Here is a 21,755-nt window from a genome sequence, read left to right as displayed (position 1 = left end):
TTTTCAAAAACAAATGAGAGCTGCAAAATACTCACCATGCCTCTCAGCAAATAGCTTTGGGTGTCTACTTTCCAAAATGGGGTCATTTGGGGGGGTTTTGTGCCACCTGGGCATTCCATGGCCTCCGAAACTGTGATAGGCAGTGAAGAGTGAAATCAAAAATTTTCACCCTTAGAAATCCTGAAGGCGGTGATTGGATTTTGGGGCCCCGTACGCGGCTAGGCTCCCAAAAAGTCCCACACATGTGGTATCCCCATACTCAGGAGAAGCAGCTAAATGTATTTTGGGGTGCAATTCCACATATGCCCATGGCCTGTGTGAGCAATATATCATTTAGTGACAACTTTATGCAAAAAAAAAAAAAAAAAAAGTGTCACGTTCCCACAACTTGTGTCAAAATATAAAATATTCCATGGACTCAATATGCCTCTCAGCAAATAGCTTGGGGTGTCTACTTTCCAAAATGGGGTCATTTTGGGGGGTTTTGTGCCACCTGGGCATTCCATGGCCTCCGAAACTGTGATAGGTAGTGAGGAGTAAAATCAAAAATTTACACCCTTAGAAATCCTGAAGGCGGTGATTGGTTTTCGGGGCCCCGTACGCGGCTAGGCTCCCAAAAAGTCCCACACATGTGGTATCCCCATACTCAGGAGAAGCAGCTGAATGTATTTTGGGGTGCAATTCCACATAGGCCCATGGCCTGTGTGAGCAATATATCATTTAGTGACAACTTTTTGTAAATATTTTTTTTTTTTTTTTTTTTGTCATTATTCAATCACTTGGGACAAAAAAAATAAATATTCAATGGGTTCAACATGCCTCTCAGCAATTTCCTTGGGGTGTCTACTTTCCAAAATGGGGTCATTTGGGGGGGTTTTGTACTGCCCTGCCATTTTAGCACCTCAAGAAATGACATAGGCAGTCATAAACTAAAAGCTGTGTAAATTACAGAAAATGTACCCTAGTTTGTAGACGCTATAACTTTTGCGTAAACCAATAAATATACGCTTATTGACATTTTTTTTACCAAAGACATGTGGCCGAATACATTTTGGCCTAAATGTATGACTAAAATTTAGTTTATTGGATTTTTTTTATAACAAAAAGTAGAAAATATAATTTTTTTTCAAAATTTTCGGTCTTTTTCCGTTTATAGCGCAAAAAATAAAAACCGCAGAGGTGATCAAATACCATCAAAAGAAAGCTCTATTTGTGGGAAGAAAAGGACGCAAATTTCGTTTGGGTACAGCATTGCATGACCGCGCAATTAGCAGTTAAAGCGACGCAGTGCCAAATTGGAAAAAGACCTCTGGTCCTTAGGCAGCATAATGGTCCGGGGCTCAAGTGGTTAAACACCTGAATTTCCTACCTTCTGCAACTGTATAGTGTGCAGGTACACAACCACACAACCCTACACATGCATATTTAAGTTGAACTTTGTCCCTGCAGTGCCAGCTTTTTGGGTAAATGCTAGAGAGCAAATCAACACATTTCTCTCTCCTAAAATGCCCTTTTTGTGTACCATATTGTTGGTATTCATTTAATACAGCTTCTTTGCCATGGAAATGAACAGACAACCCTTTGTCTTACCTGCAGATGGCAGACTGGCTATACGCTGGTCCTTCTGTGGCAGTCAATGCTTGGCCCACTTGTGTTTGAGTCAGGCCAAGAGATAAACGGCGAATTTTAAAGTCCTTGGCAAATTCACGTATCTCTTCTAGATTTATACCGTCTTCATCATAACCTCCAGAGTGTGACTCTAAATAAAAAAAATGAGTCATTAAGCCAATTAAGTGCTGCCTTACAGCAGAACTAAACACATCGATTTAGCTGTTTTCCAAAACAATTACTGTACAGTCAAGGCATGCCATGAATGGTTGGTGTCATAACTGATGACACGTGCAGCACCATGGCAACTGCAGATCAAACAGAGCCTAAGATGGTAGCTTCCTTGGCTGTAAAAGATAAGAGGGGTTTAATTCCACTTAAAATTAAATTTATGATCACAGCATATGCTTTAATATTATAACATCAGCATTGTGATATCAATACAAACAGTTATTTCTGACAATCCAATATAAGTTTACTTGGAAAATCTCCTTTCAGGTTGTGAGTGCTGCCTGTCTGCTGGACATCTCTTTCCACAATGTCCTACATTCCCTGAATGCTTTGCAACTTCTCCTCTGCTGTTTACTTTCAGTTTCTTGATGCCTACAAATTGTGATTCTTGTGCTGACTCTGCCACTCTGCCTCCTGAAACTCCTTCTCTCAGCAACTATGCAGTTAAGACAGGCTCTGTGAATTCTGTGACACAGCAGGGCGTATCAACAGGGTATATAATGAATAAGTGCCACATAATTCACAGAAGTAAATGTGTGGGGAGCTTCACGGGGTTAGTTCACAAACTTCTAGATTGTTCACAGTAATAGGAGTAGGCTACAAATAATGTAAATAGAATGTAGAAATCAATATCTGATTTTACATTTTTACCATAGACATGCTTTAATGTCACATGCAGTGTGACAAATAAAAAGATGTCAAAGATGTTCCTGACCTTTATATTATATCTCCAAGATTATGCTTATTTTTAAAGCAGAACTTTATTTTTTTTTTATTGCTAGGGGATAAAGATTTATTTTCAGTAGAAGAGACTTTTGTATGTCTTTTCTGCTAAAAAAAAAAAAAAGGAACGGCTCCCCTCTCTCCCAGCAGTTTTTAAAATAGTGTACACTGCTGTAGTCCATTCGCATTGCAGTGTACACCCTGGGTCATCCCCAGTTTTTGTAAGATGCCCAGCATGCAGTCTTGAGCCAATAGGAGGAGATCAGCATTGTGACCCTTTGAAAAAAAATATTGGCATCAGTAAATTGAACAACGAGGGACTCAAGTATTCCATTTGTTTGTGAAAAGGTGAACTAACTCTTCACAACAGGTCTACTTTATTCTCGACTAGTATTTTGAATGAGACAAAACATCAAAGAAATAGAGATAGAGTTTACTGAGATCTACCATTTTCCATATTCTTGTACACTATGCTTCTAAGAAACATGTCCAAATGTTTTTGAATAGATCTACACTACACGCTGACACCACCAACTGTAGAAGGGAGTTCCACATCTTTACCACTCTAACAGTAAACAACCCCTTACACAGTTAGTTGCTCGCCCAACTTTATTGTGTGGCCGTGTGTCTGCTTTGGAGACCTAAGATTAAAAAGTTTCCTCCTAATGCTAGAGTCCCCATTTAAAGTTTTGTATATCACTATCATATCCCCTCTTAAGTGTCTCTTCTCCATGGAAAATATGTTAAATGTTTATAGTCATTCTTCACAACTGAGGTCCTCCAGCCCCCTTATTAGCTTTGGACTCTCTACAGGTCAAGCAGAGTATAGGATTGTGTAGGTTTAGGTTTTCTATTTGTGTGTGTGTGTGTGTTTTTTTTTTTGGTTGAACTAGATGGCCTAGTGTCTTTTTTCAACCTGACTATGTAAGCACATCCTTCCTGAAGACTGGGGACCAGAGGATGGCATACTCAAGATGTGGCTGAACTTGGGTTTTGTAAAGTGGTAGAATTATAGTTTTATCTCTTGAGTAAATACCCTTTTTAATGCTTGCTAATAGTCTGCTGGCTTTGCCTGCTGAAACTTGGCATTGTATGCTATTTCTGGTTCTGTGATCTACTAGGCCCCCAAGAGTAATGTACATTCATATTTTTAGCTCCCAAGCGCATTACATTTTTCCACATTAAACATAATGTGTGGTGTGTATCAAATCTAATATTATATAATATTACAACTCTAATTCCAAAAAAGTTGGGACGTTGTGTAAAATGTACATAAAAACAGAATGCAATGATTTGCAAATCTTATAAACCCATATTTTATTTACAATAAAAAACAGAAAACAAATCAAATTTTTAAACTTAGAAAATTTACCATTCCATCCCCTCACACCAACGTAATGCAAATATTGAGCCTTTAGCTTGAAGGGGTTGTACTGGGTTATGCCAGGGCAATACTTGCTGCACGCATCACCCCGGTACCGTTTTTTAAAGTGGACGGTCGGCTTTCTTGTAATAACAACTGATGCGGCCAAACTTCCCCTCTCCTTCTGCCTTCCGTGGCTCGCCCAGGCTCTCCCATCCCACCAGGAGGCCCGAGCTAGCGGCCAGAGACCGGGACAATGCTGCAATTGGCTTTGATCGGGTCTCAGATCTAGTCATGACATCACTTCCAGTTTGCTGAAGATTTAAAGGAGCCAGGTTTTAAAAAAATTACAGCTTTCAAAACAGCCTAAATTGGGGTTTTGAATGCTTTTAAGTGCATAAAAAATACCTGTCACTGCCTATTACTGTCATAAGGGATGTTTACATTCCTTGTGACAGCAATCAAAGTGATCAAAAATGAAAAAAAAATCTAAAAGGAACAGTGTAAAAAAAATAAATAATTTTTTTAAAAAAGCGCCCTATCCCCCTATCCCTCCGTGCTGGCGCGCAGATGCGAACGCATATGTAAGTTGTGCCCGTAAACAGTGTTCAAATCACACATGTGAGGTATCGCCATGATTATTAGAGCGAGTGCAATAATTCTAGCACAAGACCTCCTCTGTAACTCTAAACAGGTAACCTATAGAAATTTTTAAATTAGTTTGTCGCCATTCCACGAGAGCGCGCAATTTTAAAGCATGACATGTTAGGTATCTATTTACTCAGCATAACATCATCTTTCACATTATCCATAAAAAATGAGGCTTACTTTACTGTTTTGTTTTTTCTCTAATTTATGAAAATGTATTTCTTCCAAAGAAATTGCTTTTGAAAGGCTGCTGCGCAAATACAGTGTAACATAAATTATTGCAAAGATCGCCATTTTATTCTCTAGGGTCTCTGTTAAAATAATATATATAATGTTTGGGGGTTCTAAGTAATTTTCTAGCAAAAAATACTGATTTTAACTTGTAAGCAAAAAAGTGCCAAAAAAAAGGCTTTTATCTTAACCCCTTCATGCTTAATGCTGTGTACACACGGGCGGACTTTTTGACCAGACTGGTCCAACGGGACAAATTCGTCGGACAATCCGACCATGTATGGGCTTCATCGGACCTGCAGCGGAATTTTTCGGTAGAAAATCAGACTGACTTTAGATTTGGAACATGTTTCAAATCTTTCCACCTGACTCGAGTCCGGTCGAAAAATCCGCTCGTCTGTATGCTAGTCCGACGGACGAAAACCGACGCTAGGGCAGCTATTGGCTACTGGCTATGAACTTCTTTATTTTAGTCCGGTCATACGTCATCACGTACGAATCCGTCGGACTTTGGTGTGATCGTGTGTAGGCAAGTCCGTTCGTTCGAAAGTCCATCGGAAGTCCGTCAAAAGTCCGTTGAAATGACCGTCGGACCTTTGATGCGGAAAAGTCCGCCCATGTATACACGGCATTAGGCATGAAGGGGTTAAGAAGAAAAGAAATAAGGGACAAGGCCAAAACACAATATTGAATGCCAGTGATATTTTGGCTATCAGACTGCACTGCATTAAAAACAGGCATAATTCTGTGATGGACATCACTGCATGGGCTCAGGAATGCATCCAAAAATGCAAGGTAAAGCTCTATTATGCAAAGAAGCTATATTTGAATATGATCTGGAAACACCGTTGTCTTCTCTGGGCCAAAGCTAATTTAAAATGGTCTGCAAAGTGGTAAACTGTTCTGTGGTCAGACTAATTGAAATTTGACATTCTTTTTGGTAGAGCTGCACGATTCTGGCCAAAATGAGAATCACAATATTTTTGCTTAGAATAAAAAGATCACGATTGTCTCATGATTCTCGCGACGTAAAATCTTTCACATTATACAAAAAAATAAAAAAAATAAATGGGCTAACTTTACTGGTTAGTTTTTCTTTTAATTCATTAAAGTAATTTTTTCCAAAAAAAATTGCATTTGAAAGACCGCTGCGGAAAATACAGTGTGACATAAAATTGCAACAACCACCATTTTATTCTCTAAGGTGTCTACTAAAAAATATATATATATATATATAATGTTTGGGGGTTCTAAGTAATTTTCTAGCAAAAAAATGATTTTAACTTGAAACCAACAAATGTCAGAAAAAGGTTTAGTGTTTAAAGCGGGAGCGACCAATCTTTTTTTTTTTTTTTAGGTCATTGAGACACTTCGCTAATCCCAAAATAATACTCACAGTTTGGGTGTAATATTTCCGCCTCTGTCGGTTTTTGTACTGAAGAATAACTTAAAAAATGTGATGCTGGCTGTTTCCATCTTGCTTGTGGGCATGTGAAGCCCACAAGCATTGATTTCCTGGATGTGGTAAATGCTGTTCATTCACAGCTTGTTCACGCACGTGATCATTGTTTCCGCACTGAATCTTGGGAAGCCTGACACTAAGCTCCCAGGAGACAGTGCGGTGTCAGGGAAAGGCAATAAACACACCTACTCCCATGGGAGGAGAGACAGGAAGTGCCACAATAAAGTACAATATAAAGGTAAATACAGCGATAAAAAAATTTTCGTGCAGCATTTAAACATCTATGCAATTAACTGAAGGGGGTAAGATTAAGTTAAAAATTTGAGTGGAACTTTAAGTGGTTAAACTTTTTTCACTTACACACAAAGTCTATTCTATTGACAAATTGTTACAATGTTTATACTTAAGTTCAACTGATGAAGAATGTTATGATTCTTGGCAGACTGCCCAGTTTTTCTCTTTCTTTCTTTTGATGGCTGTGGCTTCAGAAGAGCAGAGATAATTATTTGCATAGCAAGAATTGTGAAACACTTTAGTCAAGATCGCAGGGGGAAAAAATTGCGATAACGATTCTTGACGATTAATCGTGCAGCTCTACTTTTTGGCAACCATGGGCGCTGCATCCTCTGGACTAAAGAGGAGAGGGACCTTCTGGCTTATTATCAGTATTCAGTATAAAAGCCCTCATCTCTGATGGCACATGGGTGCATTACTGTGTATGGAATGGGCAGCTTGCACATCTGGAAATGGAAATGCTGAAAGATATATCCAGGTTTTAGAGTAGAATATGCTCTCATCCAGGTGCCTGTTTCAGGGAAGGCCTTGCATATTTGAGCATACTGCATCTATGACAACAGCATGGGTTCGTAGTAAAAGATTCTGGGTGCTTAAAGCGGAGTTCCACCCAAAAATGGAACTTCCGCTTTAAGGGCAGGTGACCCCCTGACATGCCACATTTGGCATGTCATTTTTTTTTGGGGGGGGAGCGGATACCCTGTTTTTAGAGGGATCCAGCTCCCACCTCCTCCCGGGGCATTGTGGCGCCAGAAGGAAGTTCACCTCTCCCCCCTCCCTCTCAGCAATCATCTGGGACAAGTCACAGGTCCCAGATGATTGCTTGGCCCGTCACAGTGCACAGCGCGGCTTGCGCATGCCCACAGTGACAATGCCGGCACCGCAGAGAGGAGGGGGAGAGGAGCGCGCTTCATTTGCCCGCATCGCGGGACCGTGGGACAGGTGAGTGTCCGATTAATAAAAGTCAGCAGCTACACTTTTTGTACACTTTTATATGGGTGGAACACTGCTTTAACTGGCCTGCCTGCTGTCCAAACCTTTCACCAATTGAAAATATTTGGTGCATCTTGAAACAAAAAATAACCAGGACTGTTAAATTCCTATATAAGGCAACAATAGGACAACAATGCTCACCCAAAATCCAGCAACTGGTCTCCTCAGCTCCCAGACGTTTACATTAACCTCTTCATGCCCGCGGTATAGCAGAAAGAGGGCTACAGTGCGTAACTAAATTGCCAGGAGGGCGTCCATGTACGTCCTTCTGTGCATGAGCTGCCTGCGGGGCTCACTCTGTGATCAGCGAGTCAATGAGAGCACATATCCCGGCCCCTTACCACGTGATCAGCTGTCAGCCAGTGACAGCTGATCACGTGATGTAAACAGAGTCCGTAATCGGCATTGTTTCCCCTCACACTTACAGCATGAGAAGAAAAGAAAAAAGACGATCTGGAGTAAACAGGACATCGGCCCCGCACACTCCAGACCCACTGCTGCTAAGCATTGCCCACTAGTGCCACTTACCAGTGCCAACCAGTGCATATCAGCACTGCTAAGCAGTGCCTACCAGTGCCACCTATCAATGCCCACCAGTGCCATGTATCAGTGCCTCAAAATCACCAATTTCATTGGTGCTGCCAATCAGTGCCTCATAATCAGTAATTCTTCAAGTATTCCTCCAAGTATTCCCCTCTTTTTGTATGCTTACCCTAATTCAGAGGAACACACCTCAAGTCTTTATTCAGTTTCTGAGGTGACGGTATGTGATGTTCATATGAGTAATTGTTAAAATTTCAGTTCCCCTTTTTCAGCCAAGTTCGTACTAGGTGTAGATGCAGTGTAATTTTTATCCTTGTTCATCATCAGTGGCACCTATCAGTGCTGCTTATCAGTGTCACCTACCAGTGCCTATGAGTGCCCATCAGTGCCACCTATCAGTGCCCTTCAGTGCTGCCTATCAGTGCCCTTCAGTGTCACCTATCAGTGCCCTTCAGTGTCACCTACCAGTGCCTATCAGTGCCACATATCAGTGCCCTTCAATGTCACCTACCAGTGCCTATCAGTGCCACATATCAGTGCCCTTCAGTGCTGCCTATCAGTGTCCTTCAGTGTCGCCTATTAGTGCCCTTCAGTGTCACCTACCAGTGCCTATCAGTGCCACCTATCAGTGCCCTTCAGTGTTGCCTATCAGTGCCCACCAGTGCCGCCTCATCAGTGTCCATCAGTGCCACCTATCAGTGACCATCGGTGCTGCCTATCAGTGCCCATCAGTGGCCATCAGTGCAGCCTCATCAGCGTACATCAATGAAGGAGAAAAACTATGAAACTATAATAACAAACTAAGAAAACAGTTTTTTTTTTCTGTCTTAGTTTTGTTTGTTTAGCAAAAAATAAACCTCCCAGTAGTGGTTAAATACCACCAAAAGAAAGCTCTATTTGTGTGAAAAACATATAAGAAAAATTTCACATGGGTACAGTGTAGCATGACCACGCAATTGTCATTCAAACAATGACAGCGCTGAAAGCTGAAAATTGGCCTGGGCAGGAAGGGGGTTTAAGGGCCCAGTAATCAATTTTGGTTAAAGACGGTTATTAAAAAAGAGGGGGTGCTATACTGTGGTAAACATGGCCCTGTCTCATTTTTAAAAGGTGTTGCTGCCATCAAATTTCAAAATGAACTTGTTTATCTCAACCGCTTCCCCGCGACTGCCCCACGTACATTTACTGCGGCAGGGCGGCCCGGGTGAGAAAAAATCAGGTACCTGTATGTGATTTCGTGCGTGCGCGGTGATTGGACACAGCGGGAGCCAATTAGCGAGTCCAGCAGCTACGATGTCCGCCGCGACCCACCGATCATTCAGAAGAGACATGGAGCAGCGGTGTGCCGAAGTAAACAAAGCACACCACTGATCTGTCAGGAAAGAAAAGTTAGAGATCGTGTTTCAGCTAAGCTGAATCACGATCTCTCTCTTCCTCCAGTGAATCCACTCCCCCACAGTTACTAACACCTCCCAGGGAATACATTAACCCCTTGATCACCCTCTAGTGTTAACCCCTTCCCTGACAGTGTCATTTATACAGGGATCAGTGCATTTATTTTAGCACTGATCACTGTATTGGTGTCACTGGTCCCCAAAAAGTGTCACTTAGGGTCAGATTTGTCCGCCGTAATGTTGCAGTCCTGCTAAAAATCACAGATCGCCGCCATTACCAGTAAAAAGATAAAATAAAAATAAAAGTCCCTAAATCTATCCTGTAGTTTGTAGACGCTTTAACTTTTGTGTAAACCAATCAATATACGCTTATTGGGATTTTTCTTTACCAAAAATATGTAGCAGAATATATATTGGCCTAAATTGATGAAGATATTTTTTTTGGATATGTATTTTTTTGTTTATAGCGCATAAAAAAAAAAAAAAAAATGCAGAGGTGATCAAATACCACCAAAAGAAAGCTCTATTTGTGGAAAAAAAGGACATTAATTTTGTTTGGGTACAATGTCACATGACCGCACAATTGTTAGTTAAAGCGATGCAGTGCCATCTTGCAAAAAATGGTCAGGAAGTGGGTAAAACCTTCCGAAACTGAAGTGGTTAAAATGGTACATTTTCTCAGTTTAAACATTTGATAGGTTTTCTACATTCTATTGTGAATAAAATATGGGTTTATGAAATTTGCAAATCACTGCATTCTGTTTTTATGTAGATTTTACACAGTGTCCCAACTTTTTTGTAATTGGTGATAAATGTATACAGTATCTCACAAAAGCGAGTACACCCCTCACATTTTATTATATCTTTTCATGTGACAACACTGAAGAAATTACACTTTGCTACAATGTAAAGTAGTGAGTGTACAGCTTGTATAAGTGCCGGTTCACACAGGGGAGGCACGACTTGCAGGTCGCCTCATCGAGGCGACCTGCACACGACTTCAGTGGCGACTTGCAAAACGACTTCTGTATAGAAGTCAATGCAAGTCGCCTGAAGTCGCCCCAAAAATACTAGAGGAACCTTTTTCTAAGTCGGAGCGACTTGCGTCGCTCCTATTAGAATGGTTCCGTAGTACAGAACGGGAGGCGAATTGTCAGGCGGCTAGGTCGCCTGACAAGTCGCCCCTGTGTGAACCGGCACTAACAGTGTAAATTTACTGTCCCCTCAAAATAACTCAACACACAGCCATTAATGTCTAAACTACTGGCAACAAAAATGAGTACATCCCTAGGTGAATATGTCCAAATTGGGCCCAATTAGCCATTTTCCCTCCCCGATGTCATGTGACTCGTTAGTGTAACAAGGTCTCAGGTGTGAATGGGGAGCAGGTGTGTTAAATTTGGTGTTATCGCTCTCACTCTATCATACTGGTCACTGAAAGTTCAACATGGCACCTTATGGCACAGAACTCTGAGAATCTGAAAAAAAGAATGGTTGCTCTACATAAAGATGGCCTAGGCTATAAGAAGATCGCCAAGACCCTGAAACTGAGCTGCAGCACGGTGGCCAAGACCACACAGCAGTTTAACAGGACAGGTTCCACTCAGAACAGACCTTGCCATGGTCCACAAAAGAAGTTGAGTGCATGTGCTCAAGGTCATATCCAGAGGTTGTCTTCGGGAAATAGATGTATGAGTGCTGCCAGCATTGCTGCAGAGGTTGAAGGGGTGGGGGGGTCAGCCTGTCAGTGCTCAGACCATACGCCGCACACTGTATCAAATTTGTCTGCATGGCTGTTGTCCCAGAAGGAAGCCTCTTCTAAAGATGATGCGCAAGAAGGCTCGCAAATAGTTTGCTGAAGTCATGCAGACTAAGGACATGGATTACTGGAACCATGTCCTGTGGTCTGATGAGACCAAGATAAACTTATTTGGTTCAGATGGTGTCAAGCATGTGTGGCGGCAATCAGGTAAGGAGTACAAAGACAAGTGTGTCTTGCCTACAGTCAGGCATAGTGGTGGGAGTGTCATGGTCTGGGGCTGCATGAGCGCTGCCGGCACTGGAGAGCTACAGTCCATGAATGCCAACATGTACTGTGACATACTAAAGCAGAGCATGATCCCCTCCCTTCGGAGACTGGGCCACAGGGCAGTATTCCAACATAATAACGACCCCAAACACAACTCCAGGACGACCACTGCATTGCTAAAGAAGCTGAGGGTAAAGGTGATGGACTGGCCAAGCATGTCTCCAGACCTAAACCCTATTGAGCATCTGCGGGGCATCCTTAAACGGAACGTGGAGGAGCACAAGGTCTCTAACATCCACATCCTGAGGACTCCAGTGGCAACCTGTGAAGCTCTGGTGAACTCCATGCCCAAGAGGCTTAAGGCAGTGCTTGAAAATAATGGTGGCCACACAAAATATTGATACTTTAGGCCCAATTTGCACATTTTCACTTAGGGGTGTACTCACTTTTGTTGCCCGTGGTTTAGACATTAATGGCTGTGTGTTGAGTTATTTTGAGGGGACAGCAAATTTACACTGCTATACAAGCTGTACACTCACTACTTTACATTGTAGCAAAGTGTCATTTCTTCAGTGTTGTCACATGAAAAGATATAATAAAATATTTACAAAAATGTGAAATATATATAGTATATACAGCAAACACACACTTTTATTGCTCTATAAATATTAACAAGGCCTTAAATGTGTAAAATCAAGGGTAAATAAGATCGCTCTGGAAAGATCCCGACTTAAAGTGAAGATCTACCCAGATCCCTGGACCGGCAGCTGGCTCAGCCTCTCAGTGAGCCACTATGACCCTAAACCAGCCACTCCCGCCCCCCTTCTCACCCCGAAGCTCCAGTGAGCGCTGGAGGGGCAGAGCGAAGAGCTGGTGACTGACAGTCACCACTCTCGGCTCAGTGAAGACTGAGTCCCGAGCAATCAGGGGCCTTTGATCACTCAGTTCTCAGTCTTAGAAGCAGCGGGGGACCAATGCTGCATCCACCTAGCTAAGTATAATTTTTTTTTATAAAGAAACCTATACTTCTCTTTTAAGTCTCTAACAATGTGCACAGAGGAGTCGAGGCATACTTACTTGACACCAGCTGGCCCACTGTTGGGGGCTCAGAAGAGCTGACATGGACTTGGGGAGTTGCTGGTGTATTGGCTGGAGTTGGATTCGCTACAACCACCGAAGGCTGCGTTATAGAAGGAGCAGGCTGGATTTGCTGCGTTGGCTGAAGCTGAAAATAAAATGGTTAACAGGTTTTAAATTTATGAAAATAAACCTATTCTTTTTGATCTCAGATGTAAAAATGTCACCATGCCTTTTAGTTATGTTTTAGTTATGAGTGACAATGGTGAATATAACAATAAGCTTAATTTGGTGTCTGAAATAACCATGATGCTCCATAGCAGACAACCAGATTCAAATAGTTATTCTTCAGCTGCCATTTTCTAGAGCGAATGTGCATCTGATTGGACGCTGCGGGGCAATATATATAACAGGATTTTTTGCTACTCACTGTAAAATCACTTTCTCTGTGTTCATTGAAAGACACAGCTCGGTATCATTCTTAACCGTAGGGTAAAGCACCACTTTCAGGAGTAGAACACTAGCCAGAAAAAAACAACACAGCATTGCCTATGGGAAGATCACCAGGTAACCGTCTAGCAAACCTAAGATATCGTCTGAAAGCCCAAGATTCACCAATTGCCCTCGTAGAATGTGCTGAGACAGGGAAATTGGGTGCCTGACCCTTAATGGCATAGGCCTGTACACAGGCTGACTGATCCATTGCAAAATAGTGGCAGAGGAGGCCGCCAAACATTTTTGTGACTGTCTGCAACCACAACGAGGGAGTTCAACCAACAGCAGGAGGCTGTAGTAGACACATACACACGTACAGACTGAACCATATCCAAACAGTGAGGCGCAACATCCTTAGAAAGAGCGCAGACAAAGGGACGAAAAGACAATGTCCTAATTCTGATGAAAATTAGACACCACCTTCAGAAATAATTAGGGAGATTGAAAGAGAACCACCTTATCCATGTGTATGACCAAACAAGGGGATTTACAGGACAAGCCTCCAGCTCCAATACACGGCGAGGTAGTAGCCGCCAAAAAGGTGACCATTTGGGAGAGAGACACCAAGGGACATCCCTAATATTCTCAATACTGGGGAATCTGCCCAAGGATCCCTGATACGCGTCACAATCTTGACACCTTCCTGTTGAGATAGGACACCAAAAGATCCACGCCTAGGGTGCTCCATCAAAGACAAATCTCGTGAAAAACATCCTGATGAACACCACTCACCTCTGCCTGCCAGTTATTTACATGGTCAACAAAGAATAAGGAATAACTTGCCGCTTAGCCTAGCAGAAAAGGGAACCAAAGCCACCAGAGAAGAAAGGGCTTGAACAACCGTCCCATACAACTGTGCATACAGAACTTCCCCGAAGAAAGAAGCCATGAAGCCTAAAATCTGCATGCAGCAACTCAGAGAGGCCCACCTTTAGGACAGGAACAACCGAACCAGAGCCCAAGATCTCCCCCGGCAGAAGAAGTACCATGGCCTGAGCCAATCCAGAATCAGACCCAGACACTCCAACCATATGGGTGAAAACCAGGGAGGACCCCCGGAAGTACAGGATCCAACTAAGCAGCAGAGTGTGCACAGCAAACACTAGGGAGTCCAGGCAAGGCATGTGATGAAGTTGTCCAGGAAGATTTCCACCAAATTCCCACAGTCTCAGTGACACCAGGGTTGGAGCCAGTGCTGTAGCAGGAGCCAGACAAAAATGTAAGGGTGCCAAAATGGTAGAAAATTTCCCTTACAGAGAATCGAAGAAGAAAGACCATGTGGCTCACACAATAAAGTCATGTAGGTACGTATCCTCCATGATGAAGGAGGCCCAGGAGGCTCCTACATGGAAGAGGCTGCAACGGAGTAAACAGGGACTATTCTTGACTATTTGGACCACACAAAAGCATTTAAAGGCCGAGAGGACCAGATATAGTGGGTCTAGAAAAGAATCACCCCCTTCAAAATAATCACATTTTGTTGCTTAGCAGCCTGAATTGAAGCTTTTGTTTTATCCAGCTGTATTTGCTCAGTACAGCTTATAACATCCAAGTGAAAGCAACATGTCAGCAAAAAAAATTAAATTAAAAAAAGCGAATCACTGAGTTGGAAAAAGGTTCACCCCCTTGTGTCAGTATTTTTTTTAACCACTTTTTGCTTTAATTACAGCCTTTAGTCTGCTGGGATATGTCTCTACTAACCTTGCACATCTAGACCTTGCAATATTTACCCACTCTTCTTTGCAGAACTGCTCAAGTTCAGTTAAATTTGATGGTGAACATTTGTGAACTGCAGTCTTCACGTCATTCCACAGATTTTCAATAGGGTTCAACAGGGTTCAAGGCTAGGCTCTGACTAGGCCATGCAAGGGCATTCACCATTTTCTCTTTCAACCACTGTGTGCTTTAGGTCATTGTTGTGTTGGAAGATAAACCTTCTTCTTCAAACTGACAACTTTCTGGCAGAGGGCAGCAGATTTTCCTTAAGAATTTGATGGTATTTTGCCCCATCCATTTTCCTTCTATCCTGACAAGTGTTCCAGTCCCTGCTGCAGAGAAACACCCCCATAACAGGATATTACCACCTCTGCGGTTTGTTATTTGGATGGTGAGCTGTATTGGATTTCCACCAGAAATATCCTTTGGTGTTGAGGTCAAATAATTCAATTTTAGTCTCACCTGGCCTCAACACCTTTTTCCATGTGGCCTCACAATCTTCAAGGTGCGTTTTGGCAAAGCTCATTCGTGACTGCATGTGGCCTTTCTTGAGGAGTGGCTTTGTTCTTGCAACCCTCCCATACATTTATGGAGAATTTGTGATATTGTTGTCACATGCATACAATGACCACTCTTTTGTCATAAATTCCTGCAACTGCTTCAGAGTTGCTGTAGGCCTCTTGGTAACCTCTCTGACCAGTTTCTTCCTGGCTCTGTCATTCACTTTGGAGCAAAGTCCTGATCCAGGGAGGGTCTGTGTTGTACCACATGCCTTCCACTTCTTAATTATAGGCTTTGCTGGGCTTCTAGGCATTAATTAAAAAAAAAATGTATCCATCTCCTGACTTGTGCCTGTCCACAACTTTACCCAACTTTTGACAGTGCCTTGCAACCCATAGTTGATTGTTTGCTTTAGTTGCATTACCAGGGACGGAAAAGCTTCAGGAAAGCTCTTTTCATGCTAATCAAAATGACCACAGCTGATCACAGTTGAAAGTCAAATGGCTTTGTGTGACATTGAGAAGGTGATTAGCTACACCTGATCGTTTTTTAATTTCTGACATGTTGTGTTATATCTTTCACTTGGATGTTATAAGTTGAACTATAAATACAAATACAGTATGTACAGATACCGTCAATAGGATAGAGTAGGGAGCCACTCACCTCTCATTCTAAGGCACCGGAGTGATCATTACCAGAAAGAGCAAGCCCCCGACTCCTAGGGAAAATGTTGCGTAGTTAAGACAGAAGGACAGAGATAGGAAGAAAAAAGCGTCTATTAGTAGGATTATGCCCTGTACACATGATCGGACATTGATCGGACATTCCGACAACAAAATCCATGGATTTTTTCAGACGGATATTGGCTAAAACTTGTCTTGCATACACACGGTCGCACAAAGTTGTGGGAAAATCCGATCGTTCTGAATGCGGTGACGTAAAAACCGTATGTCGGGACTATAAACGGGGCAGTAGCCCATAGCTTTCGTCTCTTAATTTATTCTGAGCATGCGTGGCACTTTGTGCGTCGGAATTGTCCACACACGGTCGGAATTTACACGAACGGATTTTGTTGTCGGAAAATTTTATAGCCTGCTTTAAAACTTTGTGTGTCGGAAATTCAGAAGGAAAAAGTCCGATAGAGCCCACACACGGTCGGAATTTCCGACAACAAGCTCTGATCGCACATATTCCGTCGAAAGTTTGACCGTGTGCACAGGGCATAAGAAAGAAATTTCCTGTAGAAACAAGGCCTTGCTGAAAGATCAAGGCCACAGCATTAGCTTCATCCTTGCACAAGGAGAGCATGAACCATCCCAGAAACCGTCTGAACTCTACAGAATGTCCTCGATCCCAACTAGAACACCAATCCAACAATCTGAAAAAGAATGAGTTCTTCAGCCAAGATGACTCCCCACTGCAGAGTGAACAGGTGGGGCAAACCTTCATGCCATGGAGGACTAGTCTGCAGGCTTACTGGGCTTGTGCTGCCAGCATAGGCCACAGGTGACTTGGATTCTGTGTCCAAGGGCCTGGGGGTCAAATTAAGCCACATATGTATAGAAAGAAGGTCCTGCCCCCAACCTGGTTCCTTATCCTTCTGATTTGTGGGAGACCAAGTGCTGTCACCACCTGAAGGACACTGGACATGGTCATGCCAGGCAGCACCGCAAAAAACCTGTCCCCTAAGAAGGGCAATTCAGATCAAACCTACTTAAGGCTGGTCTGCCGACCAACAAAAAGCCAGAGGACGTGGCGCAGCAACTGTGACCCAAGACAGTTACATTCAAGTTATACCGCAAACAACAACCTTAACCGAATTATCAAGCCATCAAACGGCTGGAGTTATGACCTCACCCATTGCAGCACCATGATAACCGCAAATCAAGAACAGAGGAAGGGTTGGTTTCATTGAACGGATGTCTCCCAGACTCCCGAGGGAGTGTTCCAAGAAGCAGGAGGAGCAAATTGGAGTAGACAGCACAGGGCGTAGAGAGCCTGGCCATGAGACCCTCAAGAAAAAAAGAAAGGCTGTGCCCTTAGTAAAAATGGTGGGCGCTGCTGCCCCCCATAGGAAAATTAGCCACCTTAAGGGGAGGGCGGTGGGTGGAGCGGCACAGGTGAGTGACCGCCCAGCACAGTACTTCTCATTTAGGGGAAAACGCCAGTAGTGCACATCTGCCTCCAGCTCTGAGGCTAGTGGAAGTGACATCAATTCAAGGGCAACTGCCCCAACCTAACATGGCGGGCTCAAGCATCTGCCCCAGTAGGCCGCAAGCCAAAGTCTAAAGTTATGCATAGGCCAACCACATGGTGCATAGACTCGTGGGAGGACCCAGTGAAAACACTGGTCAAGTGAGGGAAGCCCACCCACTGAGCTTGTGAAAAATACTGTCTCCAATGATGATGATGTAAAATCCAAAATCTGCCATGTTTTCCCCACAACCTCTGAGTCCACACATGACAGGAAAGGGCGAGGGGGACATACATGGCAGCAGTGCTATGCAGGCACCAGCGGACCTCCTCTGGCTATAACCAGGGAGCTGCCCTTCCATCTGGGGACACAGGTAGATACCAGTAAGAGATGCTCAATGAGAGTGGGCTAGCATGGCCACACACACATCACTGTGTGCCTCAGTTACACCCTATGACAGAACATGGGGAGAAAAGGAGAACAAGGTACCCAAACCCGCATCTAACCACCCCAGAAGATAAAAAAGGGATAGTGGGGCAAGCTGCTTACCTTATCCAGAAGAAGACAAGGGTACCTTTCATGAAGAGAAAAATTATGTGGTCAGTGGCACCATCAGTAATTGGCCTCCATCCCAAATTTGGACAGAAAGAAGAATTTTGGTCAGGGGGACTTTGAATGAGGCCAATGACTATATAGAGTAAGCACATAGGATATAAAGCACAGTATTGCTTGTGTGAGTTTGTTACATAATATCCAACAAAAAAAGGGGGGTTTTAGGACTTTGAATGAGAGATGTATAACAAAAAGCAGTCTGTCAGAAACCATGAATCAGACTGAGACAGAAGTACAGTTAAATCACACTTGTTTAATAATAATATTAAAAAAAGATAAACAGACTAAACGTAGTCAAAGCATAGCCAGAGTTCAGGAACCGGCATGGATAGTCAGACAAGCCAAAACGTCAGGGAGCCAGAGATGAGCGTAGTATAACAGCAAGCAGGATCTGGAGCCAGAAGGAATGTCAGCCAAGCAAGTCTTTAAACAGGAACACAGGAGAGCGTCTCTAGAGATGTGACCAAGGCGAAGGCAGAGATCATCTGGACTAGACGGCTTAAGTAGGCAGGATTGAAGAGCAGGATATCATCAACAGGTGAGTCACTGTGGAGAGATAGGAGCTGGCAATTAGCCGACAGCTAAGCGGCCAGCTTTGAGAAGGAGGGGCTGAGCCCAGCCCTGACACAGTCATTGCAAAGAACATTTTACTGTAACTTGTGAAATCATATACAGCATACCCAATGACAAAAAAATGCATACACAAAATCGCATAAACGCAAGGAATGCTAAAAACCACATATTCATATTGACGCCATGGTACTTTGACATATCGTGGGATGAAGACAAGTCCTACACAACACAGGCCACTGGAAGAGCTGGATGGTATTAAAAAGTCTTGAGTGGAACAATGTAAAAGACATATAAAATCATCTGTATGGACAAATGTAAGCCTGACGCGTTTCACTGGGGTATACCAACTCTTCAGGGGCGAATGCAATGGTGATGTCAACTGCATAGATATGAACAGGGGATCAAAGCTGCTCGAGATGTCTGGCATGAAAGCTGAGGTAGAGACACGTGGACAAGCCGGAAGCACTGTGGATTCCCCAAAGAAGATGTGCAAGTATAGGTGACAGTGAGTTAACACTTGTTGGTTCACATAGAACTGGGAACCAAAATCACAAGTGAATGTTTGCATGTAAGGTGCTGCCAGAAAGGTCTTTCTGGCAGCACTATGTGCTTACTCTATATAGTAGTTGGCCTCATTTAAAGTCCCCCTGACCAAAATTCTCCTTCTTCCTAGGGTACCTTTCATGTGACAGAACGCCTCTCAGACAAAGTGGAGGGGCTGTCCGCCTGGTGGAAGACTGTGAGCAACCAGCTCAGAGATGACTGGTCATATGTGACCAGTTAGGCTCCATTCAAACCTGAGCTGAGCTTTTTTTGCAGCTTTTTATAAGCTTTTTTAAAGCTTTTTTTTTTTTGTAAAATCTTTATTTAGCAACATTTTAGTAAGAAGCTACACACCATGAAGACATGCATAATAAAACACATAAAGATTATACATTGATACAGGGTATTGTAGATGACTAGTCCAAGTTCAGGGTAATATCTCATTTAAGAGTCGTTAGTCTTCATAATAAACTTGGAATGACCACAGTCAGTCCAGTGACGTACTCAACCCGCCTTAGGTGCTGACTGTTCAGGAGTGCAGGGGGGCACCAACACCCGCCGGCAGTCCGGGCAGAGGGGGGCAATATGCCTCCATCAACCTCACCTAGACCACCATTTCGGCAGGGAGCGCCCCCCCCCCCTCAATCCTCCGACTCAGTAGGAGAAGCGCACAGTCGCCCCCCTCCGAGGGGGGGCGTCTCCGCCCTCTAAGCTAGTCATTGCAACCCCAAGTCTGGACATTGCAGCAAGTAAAATATTTTGTTACAGCCTGAAGTCAAGGAATCATGTGGTAGTAGAAGATCCAAGACCAGAAAAGAGAGGAAAGAGAAGAAGAAGTAAACAATAAGAGAGGGAGCAAGGGAAGAAGGGGAAGGAGGGCAGGGAATAAGGAAGGGTGTAGGAGGAGCATACCTTATGGTCTGGAGAAGTTTAGTAGATCTGCGCCGAGCGAGTTCCGACCAGAACAGCCTCTTTTCATGATAAGTAGGGTGAAACATGTCATCATTGGGCACCATTACTCTTGTCTAAGCGGGATCTTAGGGATGGTTCTGCCAGCTCCAACAAAGCCAGGTCAAGGCTAGTGGATTCTTGGTCGGGGTTAGACATATATTTTTGCCATGGGCCCCAAATGGTTTCAAAGCGATCCATTTTGCCCTTACAGGTCGCTATCCAGTGTTCGGCCTCCCTAATATCATTTACTTTTTGGATCCAGTCTGCCCTTGAAGGGATCTTGGGTTGTTTCCAGTAAATTGGGAGAAGGCGTCTAGCCGCATTTAAAAGATGCGGCAAGACACTTTTTTTGTATCGACTAATCAGCATCTGTGGGACATGTAGGAGGAAGTGAGCCGGAGACAAGGGTATATCAAGATCTAGGATTTCCCTTATTAGGGCTTTAATGTCCGCCCAATATGGCTGGATCAGAGGGCACTCCCACCAAATGTGAAGGAGCATTCCCCTGAGGCCACACTTCCTCCAACATTGATCCGATACCGAAGGATAGATGCGAGCTAGGTCAGCCGGGACACGATACCAGCGTGACAAAATCTTGTAGTTTGTTTCTTGAGTTTTAAATTCTATAGAGCTTGAGTGAGTGAGCTGGTAGAGATTCAGTTGGGTTGTAGAGAAATCAAGCTGTAAGTCCCTTTCCCATGCACGTATGTACGTTGGCCTAAGATTGCCAGTACTATTACTTAATAGATGGTACATCTCCGAAATTATATGAGGAATTGGGTCATCATCTACAAAAAGCTGTTCGAAAGGTATTAGAGAAGAGGAGTCTCTTATAGATTTCCCATGTATCTCAAAGAAGTGATGGAGCTGTCTATACCTCCAGAAATTCATTCTAGAGCCCCCGTGTCTAGTCTGTAGGGATTCAAAGCTCATCAGTTTACCATTGTGCATTAACTTCCCACAACTGGCGTTGCCATCATCCAGCCAGGGACCTTTAAAGCATTTTTTAAGCTTTTTTTTAATAAGCTTTTTACAGCTTCAGGCATTTTTGTTCAGCCAACAGAAAGCACTGGGGGGGGGGGGGGGGGGGGAAAGAGAGGAAATGAGTGGAGTGGTGGAGAGCTGCTATTTGAGCGTTTTAAGAACGTTTTTCTGCTCAAGTCAGGCGTTTCTATTGAAGTCTATGGGGCCAAAAATACTTGCAATCTGCCAAAAAGAAGCTCATGTACTTTTTTGAGCTCAGGCATTCTGCTTCAGGGGACAGAACGCTCATATGTGAACAGGGGCCATTGAAATGAATGGAATTTTGTTTGTTGGTTATTTTAGAGGTTCAGAGCTGAGCGTTTTAAAAGCTGAAAAACGTTTGGGTGTGAACAGGGCCTTAGGCCTGTCCATAGGCAGTGCTTTGTTCTTTTTTCTGCCTAGTGTCCTACTCCTGAAGTTGGCGCAATAACCCTATGGTCAAGAATGATACCGAGTTGTGTCCTTCAATGACTGTAAGAGAAATTTCAGACACATGCTAATTGAGGAAATGGCTGGCTTATTCTTCACAACAATCTAAAGAACAATTAAGG

General features: G+C 43.3%; 1 protein-coding gene across 1 annotated transcript in view; it reads right to left on the bottom strand.

Moving 5' to 3' along the window:
* The window catches only part of POU6F1 (POU class 6 homeobox 1), a 209,991-nt gene that overhangs the window by 12,391 nt on the left and 175,845 nt on the right, over positions 1 to 21,755 (bottom strand). The window contains exons 10-11 of the mRNA XM_073613711.1: positions 12,597 to 12,744; positions 1,591 to 1,759 (exon numbers count right to left, since the gene is read on the bottom strand). Coding sequence (XP_073469812.1) covers positions 1,591 to 1,759; positions 12,597 to 12,744 — 317 coding nt within the window. The remainder of the gene's footprint in view (positions 1 to 1,590; positions 1,760 to 12,596; positions 12,745 to 21,755) is intronic.

Source organism: Aquarana catesbeiana, linkage group LG02 (assembly GCF_042186555.1).
Source record: "Aquarana catesbeiana isolate 2022-GZ linkage group LG02, ASM4218655v1, whole genome shotgun sequence".
In the NCBI taxonomy this organism is placed as follows: domain Eukaryota; kingdom Metazoa; phylum Chordata; class Amphibia; order Anura; family Ranidae; genus Aquarana; species Aquarana catesbeiana.
The sequence above is the reverse complement of the archived record's forward strand: the minus strand, read 5'-3'. Positions and strand labels throughout refer to the sequence as shown.